The 14,592-nt window shown below is 42.5% G+C and overlaps 1 protein-coding gene across 2 annotated transcripts; it reads right to left on the minus strand.

Annotated features, from left to right (window-relative positions):
- Window positions 1–81: 81 nt before the first annotated feature.
- On the minus strand, window positions 82–13,143 carry Ppid (peptidylprolyl isomerase D). Of its 2 annotated transcripts, XM_057757134.1 has the most exons (10): window positions 12,936–13,143; window positions 10,740–10,880; window positions 8,656–8,762; window positions 5,819–6,007; window positions 4,781–4,903; window positions 4,531–4,637; window positions 2,992–3,133; window positions 1,242–1,328; window positions 1,103–1,145; window positions 82–326 (listed from the first exon to the last, which is right to left on the minus strand). In XM_057757134.1, exons 1-10 carry the CDS (start codon window positions 13,018–13,020, stop codon window positions 238–240), a joined length of 1,113 nt encoding a protein of 370 aa, XP_057613117.1. In that variant the 5' UTR covers window positions 13,021–13,143; the 3' UTR covers window positions 82–237. The 2 variants fall into 2 exon arrangements, with proteins under 2 accessions (XP_057613117.1, XP_057613118.1); XM_057757135.1 differs by lacking the exons at window positions 8,656–8,762; window positions 10,740–10,880; window positions 12,936–13,143 and adding an exon at window positions 7,648–8,604.
- Between the last annotated feature and the right edge of the window lie 1,449 nt (window positions 13,144–14,592).

Genomic DNA, 14,592 nt, shown 5'->3' on the forward strand with positions numbered 1-14,592 from the left:
CATCTTTCTAGCCCCAAAACTTAATTTTAAGACTTTAAAATTTAAATATTGGCCAGATATCATTCTTGATGAAAATGGAGACAGAATTGCATTTCATAACACTTTATTAAAGAAGAACCTACGTCAGTACTTCTATGTAAACAGTGATGACAAAGAATCAGGGATCACAGGTAGACAGTAACTTACATTATCTTTTATATAATCAACATGTAATAGTTCAGCACAGTTTAATTCTTTCTAGGCAAACATTTTTGCATACACCGCCTTCTCTTTATCTTTCTGTGCCTTTATCATTTGTTTGACTTTAAGCAATTCTGCCTGGATAGCTGGGGGGAGAAAGGCAATGAATTAATTCTCAAAGCATCTAAAAAACTAGAAAAACAACAGTGCAGTCATAACACAGCTATCCCATGCCACGGCCACATTTTTAGCAGAGATATCTAGACCTAGAGACACTCGTCATCCGCTTTCCCTCAGAGGAAGTCCGTTCTACCACAGCTACGCCGGACCATACCCAACACACAGAATGTTCTGGTCATAGCCACATTCAGCTTAGGGAAAGAATGTCCCGAGCTTTAAAATTACAATGATTAAGGGCTGGAGAGATGGCTCAGTGGTTAAGAGTACTGACTGCTCTTCCAGAGGTCCTGAGTTCAATTCCCAGCAACCACATGGTGGCTCACAGCCATCTATAATGAGACCTGGCGCCCCCTTCTGGCTTGCGGGCACACATGGAAGGAATGCTGTACACATAATAAATAATTTTTAAAAAAAAATTACAATGATTACTCTATCTTATATCTTACTGTTGACTTTTTGACCAGCACTGAGGTCACAGAACCTGCATCCCAACAGACAGGGTCGTAGAAGCAGTGTGAAGGTGTATTAAAGAGCTAGTAGTACACTCGAGCAGAATTAGAATGTAAGCTCTGCACAGGAGAGGGACGTAAATACTGGTCTATTTACTACACACTCAGTGCCTGGCCCAGTGACAGGCACTCTGCAGTATCTGAATAAATAAATATATCAAGGTTATGTGTTCAGTTCATGAGGATCACCTCCGAAGGACAAATGAGCTTCACGACAAAACCTGCCAGTTTACCTTTATCTCCTGGGGCTATCTCCTGCGCCTTCTTAAGATCAGCCTTTAATGGGGGCAGAAAGGGGGAGAATTTAAGAAACATAAGACATTAGGACTTTTAAGCGATTATCTATTATAAAACAATGAGACCAAAATTTACCAATGCTTGATCATATTCTTTTAATCCTTGCCATCCTTGTGCTTTGCGGTATAGTGCTTTGGTATTTGACGGGTCCATTTCAAGAGCCTATGGGAAAAAGTTATACAATCAATATTTCTATCTAAAAGTTACTCCAGTGAGTTTACCAGTAGAGGATGCTGAGTGGGTGTGGAGAGGCTGCTCTGCACTGGTTTCTAGCTCTACTGGGCCCAGTTAGAAAACATTTTAAATACAGTCGCCTTCTGATACCGTCATTAACTCAACGGCAGCCCAACACTGGAAAACCAAAATCCAGTGGTACATAAGTCACCCAATTGCCATGTAACTACTTGTCCAACTATGTTTATTAGGGAATGATGACAATAACATGTTTATCAGAGAATATTCCACCTGCAGTTACTTACATAATCTGAGAACACAGAATCCAAGGATGGGGGCGGGGGGCAATTATACTACAAAAATGAGCACCTTTTAACAGTCTCTCCCCCGAAATAACATTTTTAAAGCAATATATTGTTTACATGACAGCTCTTAAGAGAGCCAATCCTGAGAATTTTTTTTTTCACGACAGGGTTCTCTATAGCCTGTCCTGGAACTAGCTTTTATAGACCAGGCTGGCCTCAAACTCAGAGATCCGCCTGCCTCTGCCTCCCGAGTGCTGGGATTAAAGGCGTGCGCCACCACCACCCAGCGAGAATTTTTTCTTAAGATGGAGTATTACTGCTTCCCAGGAGAAGTGAAGCAGTCCAGAGTGGATATGTGAGCTTTCCTCTATTGCATGTTCCCTTCTAACAATAACATTTCCTGTTATCATTCATCCCATCTACTTAAGAGGAAAGGCTGGGCCTGAAGGGCAGCCCTGTGACTATTATCCAAGTCCTACCACACCACATGTAGGTCTCACTTTAGCTCTTGCTGAACACAGGTGCAAAAACAAAGCATAGCCCTTATTAGAACAAATCTTTCTCTGTATCCCGGTGATAACCAGTCTCAATACCAAATAGAAACTGTCTGCTCACTGTGTCTTATCCATAAGCCTTTTGAGGATTGGGCTTTAAAAAAAAATAAAAGCCAGTGAGATGACTCAGTGGATAAAAGGTATTTGCACGCATGCCTGAACCGAGGCTCAATTGCTGCTATTCACATTAAGGTGAACATGTACCACGGTGCATGCACACCCAACTATAAAATTAAAATACACCAAGTACAGCATGGTGATAACATGTCTGATCCTACCAACTGAAAGGCCGGCAAGAAAACCTTCTTTGGGTCAGCCTGAAGTACATGAGATCCTGCTTCAAGAAGCCAAAACTGTACTTAGGACACACAGGTAGAAGAGCGTATCTACACACATGCTCTAGTTTCGTTTTTGAGCAGGGTCTCTCTCTCGTAGCAAAGGACAGCTATGACTTTGTGATCTTCCAACCTCTACCTCTACAGTGCTGGGATTACAGGTGTGCATGACCACACTCATACCTGCATTCTTCATCATTCCTGGCTGTGTTCATATATGTCTAGCTCGTAATACAAATAAATAAGCAGAGAAACACGCTTTGAGAAAGAAAAGCAGAATTCCTCGTTCATATTAGGTGACAATTAAAAGCAAGATTAATGAATTAGCAGAAAGAATTGAAAATCCAAAAATTTCACTAGGTCCTAGGAAACTAAAATACATTAAGAACCATTGCCTTTTTCTAACTATTGCCTTAAATCACACTCCTTCCAAAGGTTCACCATCACAAAGACTTACCTCCAAACAACTATCGATCGCTCCCTGCCAATTTGACATCTTCAGCTTACAAGCACCAATATTCAGCACACAGCTTAAGGCTATAGGCTGCAGTCTGGATGAATCTGCTTTCTCAACAACAGCCTTTGAACTATCCACATATCTAGAGAACATATTAATAAAGGCAACATGTAACTCGCACCGCTTCTTCAGCATTATACCTGATACTTGACACTTGTTTTTCAAATGCAGGAAAGGAAACCCAGGGCTGTGAGCCTGCTAAGCACACCTTCTTGCCACTGAGCTACACTCCTAGCCCTGCTTCTCCAGAGGATAGTTTTTAACATCAACTTCCCCCAATGGCAACAACGAACAATAACTCTCATATCTAACTATGTACAATTCAGGTTCATATTATACACCTTCTAATACAATTATGTTCCAAACCTGTATTCCTACATTAGGACGACTGAATTCAGTGGAAAGAGGTAATGCAGTAATGTAGTGTTGACATCAAAATATTCTGTGTTTGATACAGGTGGTCTCCACACATAAACACGCACAAACACTCACACACAATTTTTAAAACACATAGCCAAAAGATGTCTCATAAAGAAAAAATAAGCCTGATACCCTGAGTTCAATCCCAGGACCCACACGAAGAGAGAACTGACTCCCACAAGTTGTCCTCTGACCTCTACTCATATGTATGGCACATGCATTCACACACAAGATATCCACTATAAATCGTTTACATGAGTAATTAACAAAGACACAGTGACTCACTCACACTCTGAATTCCAATGGGGGGGGGGGGTGTTCACACAGAATAGTAAGGTGGATCTGTGGTCTGAGGCCAGCCTCGTCTACATACATAGCAAGTTTCAGCCAGACAGAGCTAAAAGCTCTGTCAAAAAAGAAAATGCCCTGGGTGCAATGATCAAAGAGCAGCATTACTGCCAAATACCTATCTTATATCTTAGTCTGCATGCTGAGCTGAGGGGAGGGGCTAAAACAGGCTATGTATTTGACATTGCTAATGCTGTCTTACTGAGTAAGTGATTGAGACCTCCTCTGATCTTTAACAAGTACATTAGGTGCTGATATACTTAGGAGTAAATATGCTATCTACGAGTTCTTTAGAGTTTGGCAAAAACAAGTTAAAATCTTTGAAAGAGTAAAAACATGTAATTGAGTCCCACTTCAACTTTTCTGGATTTTTGAAATATTTCAAAATTAAGTCAGGGCAACAAAAGAAATGTAATTCTTTTGGGGGTAGAGGTTATTGTTTTTTCAAGTCAGGTTTCTCTGTGTAACCCTGGTAGCCCTGGAACTGTCATGGAGTGAGATCTGTAGACCATGCTAGGCTCCAACTCAAAGATCCACTTACCTATGCCTTCTTAGGGCTGGGATTAAAGGTGTACTCCACCACATCCAGCAAAAAATGTAACTCTTTCAATACAGCTTTTTATTAAATAAGTTGCTAAACATGAGTCTGAGTCTTACCTCAAAATAATTCAGTTTATATAGTCTTAAAATTTATTAAAAATGTTTTATTACCTTAAAACCTTTGCATATTTTTTAACAGCCATCTCCCAGTTCTGAGATTTGAAAAAAGTATTTCCAATGTTTTTTAAGTCTTCAGTTATTAATAAAATTTTATCTACCTGTATAAAATACAAATACGTTGGATGTTAGTAACAATGGGACTTAAGGCTAAGGTTCTATCATGACAAGCTGATCATGCTTTTAGAACTACTTATTCTACTTCATTTAAGTAAGTAAAGTGCACTCATCTGAAAGTACTCACATCTTTTAAATCTATGTCTGCATCCTCAGGAAAGTCTGGATGACTGTCACCAGAGCCATCTTTGGGGAATATTCCCCAGTCATCCCCTTCCTTCAATTCTCCACACTCTGCAATAATACACAGCTGCAAAAATATGAATTTGAAGTGAATATTCAAATATCTTCAAGTCCACCTTTAAAGACTGCACAACTCAGAGTGACATACAACACTACTACTACTGTCAGACTGCACCTGTCTGCTATAGTTACAGTCATTTCCTTTTATGTACATCCCCACTAATACGACAGTATCACTATTCAGTGTTTTACTGTTTGGGGGAGCTACGAGCACAGTGAGCTAAGAACTGCATTGCTGTGTATGAAGCTGTCTGAGACAACAGTCTTTCTGTCATGTACTGCTGATTGGCTGCCTCCTATGAGGTATTTCTAATTCCTGCGGTCTTGTTACTTAATGTGTCTCTCTTTCACTCTGCTTCACAAGTATTTAGAATACAATACAATCTGAAACACTTAAGCAATTTATACAGGGTCTAAAAACAGATCAAGTAACAAGATCTACACCAAACTTCCAGTTAAATGGCAGTGACCTCACTATCTTCTTTCTAGCATGTGCTGTAGTTAATTACTGCAGGCGCAGAAGCCTCTCGGGTATGGGAAGACTCCAGCAATCTTACACAGATCACTGTTAGACCACACTGAAGCTGAAACAGGAATTAAAATCTCTTTGTTGGGCAATGTTTAACCCTAGCACACGAGTAGCATTAGCAGAGACAAAAGGACTACTGACAATCCATGGAAAGGCAGGTCTAGCTGTTTCAAAGGAAAAAGAAATAAACAGATTTCCTTTTAACTAATCTTCTTAGCCACTGTTTAAAAAAGTTTCAGAGAAAAGTGGCCAATCCAGGCTCCTACAGCAAAAGCATCCCACCTTCTTTCTTTCCTCCTTTTCTAGCTAGCAGTCATCCGAGCCGTGTAAGCTGCACTTCTCTGACATGGCAGCTAAGCAGGTAGGCTTGTCGCCCTGTGACTTGTTACTTACTTTGGCAGGCTTTTCACCATTCACTTCTACATTTTCAAGCATCCTTGCCACACCCAGTCCTTTAATTACTTGACCAAATACCACGTGTTTCCCATCCAAATGAGGAGTTGGAACTGTTGTGATAAAGAACTGAGAACCATTTGTATTGGGGCCTGCATTTGCCATGCTCAGCAAACCCTCCCGATCGTGCTGCAGAGAGAAAAATCATTACAAGGAAAACAAAGTTAGAGGCCTTAGTCCGCATTTCCTCTTCCCAACTTACCTGACACAGATGGAGTGCTCACAACTCACTCTTCTCTATCAATTTCACTCTAAGTGTGTAAGTACCCTGTTCTCATTGTACTTTAAGAAACTTACATGGATAAAACAAAAGTGTCTAAGAGGCAGGTATTTATAAACTGGCCATCTGCAAGTTCAATTCAATCTTAAAGATGGCGATGCCACACTAAGGACATCTAGCAATTTATTTTGCTCTTTTCTGTGGCAGTTACTATTTTTCTGGAATACCTGTACAGTCTTCCCACAATCAGAAATTGGCCTACATTATGACTCTTCCTTTTCCCAAACTGAGACAAGTTATTCAAAGAAGTACTTCCCTTATTTGGAAAATAATTCCAATCTTATGGCTTTTATGCAGGTAAATGAATAACTCAGAGACTATACAAAAAAAATAATAATTCTTGCAGGGCTGGAGAGATGGCTCACAGGTTAAGAGCACTGGCTGTTCTTTCAGAGGTCCTGAGTTCAATTCCCAGCAATATGGTTGCTCACAACCATCTATAATGAGGTCTGGTACCCTCTTCTGTTCTGGCATGCAGGCATGGATGCAGTCAGAACACTGTATACACAACAAATCTTAAAAAAAAAAAAAAAAGAAAAAAGAAAAAGAAAAGAAAAGAAGAAAATCTTGCAATTAGCACGTTCAAGAGCAAGAGTTGCTTAGCTTGTCTACTCCGCACAGCACTGACTTTCTGATCATGCATCTCTAGTGCCCACCTAAATCCAATTCAGCTTTCAGGGTCACTGAATTTTCACAAAACCACAGCCAAGTCTTCTTTTCCTTAGGCCTATCTTTTCATCAACGCGATGGTCAGAAATACGTTATACCTGACAGCACTGTTCGGTGCTTTACTTCAAGTGTCTACCACACCGTACGCTTGGCTTTCCACTGCCGTTCCCTGTTGCTGTCACCATTGTCATCTTGATATCTGTATTTCCATCCCAAATCAGCAGAATCTCAGCCGCCTGACTCACGCCACCAATCTCCTCAGTGCCCCCACTAACTTGATCTGTCTCCTATCACAAGGCTGGGTGTACTTCCACACGCTTTTAATCTCAGCACTCAGGAAGCAGAGACAGGTGATCTCTGTGAGTTCAAGCCCAGCCTGGTCTACACAAGTTCCAACCTAAAGGTTGAACTTTCCTAATCTGAAAACCAAAGTCAGACATGTTACAAAATCTGAAACTTTTGAGCAACAACTTTCAGACTTCAGATTAGGGATGCTCAGCCTATAAAGTCTATGCAAACATTTCAAAATCCAAGTAATTCTGAGACCTGAAATATTTCTAGAATAAAGCATTTCATATAAAGGACAGTCAATCCTACCAAAGTTATACAAACAAATACAATCAATCTACTTAGCATTTACTTGCATATTATGTATTATTATCGCCCACTGTCCCTTGTATTTTAAATAGCCTCTCATCTTTTATTAGCTCTTTGGCACAGTGACAGAACTAAGCATCAGAAACTCTCTTTCCAACTCACCCTAAAATTACCTTCCTTATACTCCTCATTTCCAAAGACATCGCTTTACTTTTGTACTTACATGTCTGTTCTTAAAACGGGAATGGTGCAATATACCCCGAACATTAACCATATCCGCTAGGTGGAAATCCCCTGACATCCTGGGTATTAGCGGTGGTTTTGTTGTTCTTCAGATTCAAGGATAAAGATGCACAAGTTACCATCCTTACAATAATGACAACATTTTCCTGGGATCAATTTTGCCATGGGAGCTTAAAAACTCCTGGCTTATCTGAAGCATATTAAAACTGACGGTAGTGGATTAGGTCTGTATCTGTGCCAGGTATGGCACAGTTTATCTACCATTCCAACCTCAGGAGGCAATGCAGGAGGATGGTAAATTCAAGACCTCCCTGGATTACACAGCAAAACACTGTCTTAAAAAAGAAAATTGTTCTGGATAAACCCTTTCTACATTGAAGATGCGTGTTGAACTCTGACACAGCTCAAGCGGTACAAAACTTGCCAAGAATGCACAAGACCTGAGCTCATGCGCACCCAGCATCACACACCCTTGAAACATTTCACAAATATGAGTTTGTATAAGAAAAACATAGCCGGGTGGTGGTGGCGCATGCCTTTAATCCCAGCACTCGGGAGGCAGAGGCAGGTGGATCTCTGAGAGTTCGAGACCAGCCTGGTCTACAAGAGCTAGTTCCAGGACAGGCTCCAAAACCACAGAGAAACCCTGTCTCGAAAAACCAAAAAAAAAAAAAAAAGAAAAATATAATCCATACCACGCCTGCTGACTCAGGTTTATCATCCCAGCTGCTAAGGAGCATAAGTAAAAAGGATTGGGAGTTCTGGGCTACAGTGAGTCTAAGGCTGGCCTGAGCAACTAGGCGAAAACCAGTCTCAATATGGAAAGGGAGGCAGCTGAGAGATGAAGCATCTGTGTGGCATAAAAGGCCCCAGTTCCAGAAGGAGAGCAATTGGGTCACACTCAAAACATATTTTTCTTGGTGTATTAATGCAAGTATGTCTCAAAAGCACAAGTTTTATATTAGAAAAATCAAGAATTTTTCTTTACCTTATAATGAAAATTTTCATCTTCAAATTTTTCACCATAAATACTTTCTCCACCTGTCCCATTCTGATTTGAGAAGTCTCCACCCTGAATCATAAACTTCTTAATAACTGCAGAAAAGGAATATGGCTTTAGTAACTAAAACAGAAGAGCACGGCAGTGCTCACCAGTGAGCTAGAGATAAAGACAGCGCCCCGAGCACAGCTGCAGCAGGGCACCTCGCCCTCCCTGCCTCCACTCATCAGCGCTAACCCCAGCATACTTTTATTACTCACAGGCTCCCAAAAATTAGTTTTTGAACTAATTCAAAGGCATCTCCCTATAAAATTGTCACTGAAGCACAGAAGGCAGACCTAGTTCCAATCATTAAACTGACCCTACTTCCATTTTAAAACGTGATCACCTGTGCCCTTCCAACACGAACTGCTTACAAAGCATTTTACTCCTTGAAACTGTGTAGACACTTGCTCCATAACGCCTGCCAAACACTCAGCACTGTCCCTAACAATGCTGACCATACAATGAGGACCGCACCTGGAAACTCACACGTGCTGAGAAACCACCCCATGCTCACTGGACTCAGCACGTGGCTACACTGTAGTAATAAACACACACAATTAGCCAAGAGAAAAAGAAGCACAAGTTGGGAAGTATCCATGTCACACTTCCTTGGGCTTCCCCCTCTCAAAAATGCAGAAAAGTCCTCGATAATTCTACCCAAGCAGAACCCCAGCACTCAAAATATTTCTTGGGGCCTTATCATGAAAGTATTCTCTGTCTAACATGTCCCAAAATTCAAGACTAAGAGTAGATATGTCTTATCAATCCCATTTGTAAAAACAGTGTAGGCCTAGTCATCCAGCTTGTGATTTAAGTTCATGGGCCATGTTTCCAACTCTAGCCAAGTGCTTTAGGAAAGTGTTAAATCTACTGTGTTAACTATCTTATTTTCTCTCTTCTTTTAAGCATTAGTCATTGGTATGTGTGGGTCTATGTAAACATATGTCACGTGTGTGCAGGTCCCTTAAGAGGCCAGGTGTCGGATTCCCTGAAGCTGTACCTACAGGAGGTAGTGAGGCACCAGGCATGGATACAGGGAACCCATCTTAGGTCCTCTCAAAGAGCAGTAAGTGCTCTTACCTGCTCAGCCACCTTTCCCTTCCTGTTAACTGTTTTCTAAATGCATTTTTATTACCATACTTTTATATCTTATTAAATATGAAAGTAAACCAAGTTTAAAACATTTAAAAAAATAAATCAATGTTCATTTTCCTTAACAATATCTTTAAGAAAATTAAAGCCAGGCAGTGGTGGCAAATGCCTTCAATCCTAGCACTTGGGAGGCTGAAACAGGAGGATCTCTGAGTTCGAGGCCAGCTTGGTCTACAAAGCTAGTTCCAGGAGAGCCAGGATTGTTACACAGAGAAACCCTGTCTCAAAAAACAAAAGGAAAAGAAAGAAAACTGAACTACTGGAGTAGGTGTGTAGATCAGGGTATAGTAAGACCCTGGATTCAATTCCTTGCAATCAGGAAAATTACCGATACTGTAATTTATCCACAACGGTAAGTTCATAAACATTTACTATTTACTTAGACTTTTACTAGATGCAAAAATAAATGGTGAGAGCATAGAGCTCCCGAACTTATAACTACTGAACCTACAAACTACCAGGACGACACTCAAATAACCCATGTGAAAGGGCAGTTTAATCACACTTTACCAGGGTGTCCAAGACACCGAACAGTCAGAGACTTCTCAAACGATTCTGCCCAGGCTGTCAAATGACCTAAGATCAGCTTATCTATCGTTCATGCTTTTTCTTTCCCAATGAAATGGTTGGGAGAGGAGAGTCAGAAGACAAAGTTGGGCTGTCCATTTCCCCGGAGATAAACTTTAGTGTGTTCACAATCAACTCCACTGCTCACAGCCAAGCCTCTATGACACTGAACTATCTATCACCTGTGTCCAAGCATCCATCAAGAAATTAAGTCCTTAGACCCTTGACCCAACCTTCCACTCTTCTTCAGCTCCTAGGAGCAGGACTGATATCTGTACCAGGACAACCAGAGAAGTTTATACACCTACTTCGGTGGAAAGGACATCCTTTAAAATGCAGAGGTTTCCCAGTTGTGGCTCCAGTGCCTTTTTCTCCTGTACACAACGCGCGAAAATTTTCTGCAGTTTTGGGAACAATATCTGCAAACAATTCTAAAACAATTCTGCCAACTGAAGAAAAAGAAAAGGAAATCACGTCATTGTGCAAATGGGTAAATAAAAAGAGAATAACCAGTATACCTAACCAGGGAGTAACACATGGTTGGATTGGATGGTCATTTAACTCTCTTTAACAACATGCTATTAACTGTAGTTACAATGCTGCAAACAAACCCTTTGAGCTTACCTGGCTTTAAATGAAATTATGTATCCTTTGGCGGACATCTCCCCAGCCCCAAAGGGAACCTTCTTGTTACTTCTCTGAGTTCAACTTTTTAAAGATTCCATGAAAGTGAGGTCCTGCCACAGTTACTTCACTCAGCCTAACCTCCTCGAGGTTCAGCTATGCAGTCTAAGTGAAGTTTCTTCCCTTTCAAGGGCAGAGCTATAGTCTATGTACACAGCACACTGCAGGTATCCATGCTTTGATAAGCATTAGGCTGCTGTTGTTTCTTGACTAGGAATAACACTGCACTGACACAGGGGTGATACACACTTTATTTTCCTTGACTATAAGCCCAGCCATGGAACTGTTAGGTTTTATTGTCATTTTTCTAATATTCCTATTTAGTCTAAGGGGAGCTTCATCTGAATTTGAACATTACAGAGATTATAACCAATTACAGCATCCAGCTGATTAGCAGCATAGAAAGGACACCATGAGTGCAAATGGTTTAAAATCCTGAATCATTAACTAATCAGGCTTTTTTTTTAAAAAAAAAAAAAAAAAAGTATTTATTCTATGTTTGGGGCTGAGGCATGCAGTGTGGAGATCAGGGGGCAACTTCCGGCAGTCAGGGTTGGCAGTAGACACTGTCACCTGCTGAGCTGTCTCAGTGGCCCCGTGTTAAGAACTTCTAGTCACCATGTAACCAACAGAAGACAAATACTACAGGAATGGTCGGGCTGCCTGGGCTTTTTAGAATTTAGTCGCTCTCCGTGCTCTGTGGAAACTGCTCCCAACGACTCAAAAGACAGTAACAATAAAACCTTAGTTCCAAAACAAAGGGAATGCACATGGAAATTCATATTTGTTCCCCGCCCAGTATTTCCAGCCAGCAGCTCTGCAACATGTTTCAGAATAAGCCGTATTTAAAGTAACAGGTCCCCCACCTGGTTCTCAAGGGCTTAGGGCTCGGGTTCACAACCTTCCTAATGCTGCAACCCTTTAATACAGTTCCGCATGGTATGATGACCCCCGACCATAAGATTATTTTTGATGCTACTTTGTAACTGTAATTTTGCTACTTTTATGAATCGTAAGTATCTGACATGTGACCCTGTGGTCGTTAGAAACCTAGGGATTGCGATCCACAGGTTTTGAGAAACGCAGGCTTAAGACTTCTTAGATCTGAATCTAAGGCAACCACACAGTTGTGGCGCTCAATGGCAAGATGCCAAAACAGCAGAAACGATCGCCTACTCGAACTTCAGCTACAATCAGGAACGAGGAAAAAGCACTAAGCAAGTCACTTTTTTTTTTTTTTTTTTTTTTTTTTTTGGTTTTTCGAGACAGGGTTTCTCTGTGGTTTTGGAGCCTGTCCTGGAACTAGCTCTTGTAGACCAGGCTGGTCTCGAACTCACAGAGATCCGCCTGCCTCTGCCTCCCGAGTGCTGGGATTAAAGGCATGCGCCACCACCGCCCGGCAGCAAGTCACTTTTAATTGGCAAACGACACCGTGGCTCCCGATGTATTGCGTGTGGCAAGGGTCCTATGGAGTGACTTGAGGCCTGCAGCCAGCTACCCAAAGAGCACCCCGAACTATGCACCACGCCCATCCAATCATTTCATTTTACAATAAACGGCGGTGCAAAGGTTGCTGGGAAGCGCGAACAAATCAAGAGGCAAACGTAAGGGACGCCACGATGCCTGAAACAGAAAATTCGAGAAACTTCCGAGGGAACCAAGGCATCGCCTACAAGGGGGCAGGCGCAACCTGAACTCGTGGATGCCAGGCCGTGCTCTGGGGAGGATCCGGGCTGCCAGCTCCCTCCCGACCCCAGGCCCCGACTCCAGGGGCCGAGCAGACGCGCAACCGGGAGGCCCCGAGCGCGGGAGCCGCTCACCTCGCTCCCCGCCGATGTCCACGTCAAAGAAGACCCGCGGGTTCTTGGGGTTGGAAGGCTTGGCTGCCGGAGACGGGTGCGCCATCTTCACCGCAGGCGCCGGGAAGCAGGACGCGGGCAGCACGTGCGCGATAGGGGGACAAATTCTGCAGCGCCACTGCGTGCGAAGCGGGCGGCACGCTGGAAACGCTCCTTCCGGCACGGCGTCGGAAGCGGTACTCTGGTTTCCGCTTCCGCCCTGTTTGTTTCCTGTTCCTGCGGGCGGCCGCTGTGGTGGCGATTTTAGAACTCACCTTAGCCCCGGCTCTGCCACGACCGGGCAGGAGCCGCTCCGAAACAGTTCACTCGCCTAAAAAATGGGACCAAAAACGCCTGCTTTAACCGAGTGGTGGTGGCGCACACCTTCAATCCCAGCACTCGGGAGGCAGAGGAAGGCGGATCTCTGTGAGTTCGAGGCCAGGCTGGTCTACAGAGCAGTTCGTGTGATGCACTCAGGCGCGCGCATACATAAGTTAATTTAAAAGTGTTTTTTAAATACTCTCCTACCAGATTAAAGACATAAATTACTTGTCAGGATGCCGGACATAAACTTGTGACTCCCAATCAACAACCGCTATCCTGTTAACACTACCATATGGTTGTCATTTGGCCACAGATTGTAAGTGACCCAGTCTAGGACCTAAGAGTCCGAACCCCCTGATGTTGAGAACCCAGAAGCGGCTGTTTTTGACTCCTGTTAAAACTCCATACACTATTAGAGTACTTTTTTCCTAATGGGCTTGGTTTAAAATGTACATCTTAAAGCTGCCGTGGTCATCTCAGCACTGAGCAGGTAGTGCGACAGGAGGATCCATGCAAGTTCCAGGCCAGCATGAGCTATGCAAAACTTAGGACCCTTTTTTAAAAAATAAGAACTAAAGTATAAATAAGATGGGTAGCTTTGGCACATGCCTATTATTCCAGCAGTTGTATCCTGAGCCAGGAGGGTCAGTTCTAGCTGTCCTGGGCTACATAAAGAGGAACTCTCTAAAAAGTAAAAAAGAAAAAAAATAAATAAAAATTAAGACAGGCCAGGTGAAACCTTCCTGTATCCTCAGAACTTATGAGGTAGAAACAGGAAGATGGCCCGTTCCGGGTCAGTCAGGACTGCAGAATGACACCTTATCTTTAAAACAACAAACAAGCCCAGGATGGTACCTGGCACCTGTAAATCTCAGCACTAGAGTCAGGAGTACCAGGATTTACAGGGCAGCCCCTGGTGACATGAAACTGTCGCAAATAAGTCTTTGGTTTGTTTTTTTTTAATATCCCACCCGTGTGTATGAGAATACAGTGTCACCTCATGACATAGTCTAATGTTGCATTTTGAAAAAATGGCAATCCCCAGTGCATCTTGTTGGCCTCAGAGCTCTGTGAGAGCCGTACCATCTAGATACAACACGATGCTTACCTTGTCAATAGATTTCCCTTTTTTCTCATCAGAACTAAGAATGTGGAGCGCGGCTAGCAGCAGCCAGCAGTGTCTTTGAAAAGAACGGGAAGCAGGTGTAGCTGCCACTGTCTGTACGAGGTGGTGAAGATTCCTTCCCGTCCGCTGCTAGTTTGGGATCTGTGAAAACTTGACTTACAAAGGCCAACTAGTTCCTGTTCTGAACTT

The sequence above is a fragment of the Chionomys nivalis genome, chromosome 24 (assembly GCF_950005125.1).
Source record: "Chionomys nivalis chromosome 24, mChiNiv1.1, whole genome shotgun sequence".
Taxonomy (NCBI): Eukaryota; Metazoa; Chordata; class Mammalia; order Rodentia; family Cricetidae; genus Chionomys; species Chionomys nivalis.

Coding starts and splice junctions, on each gene's coding strand:
- Ppid (XM_057757134.1), bottom strand. CDS start 13,020: ATGGCGCACCCGTCTCCGGCAGCCAAGCCTTCCAACCCCAAGAACCCG. Junction 1,329..2,991: donor CGATCGATAGTTGTTTGGAG/GTAAGTCTTTGT, acceptor TTTTTCCCATAG/GCTCTTGAAATGGACCCGTC. Junction 1,146..1,241: donor AAGAATATGATCAAGCATTG/GTAAATTTTGGT, acceptor CCCCCATTAAAG/GCTGATCTTAAGAAGGCGCA.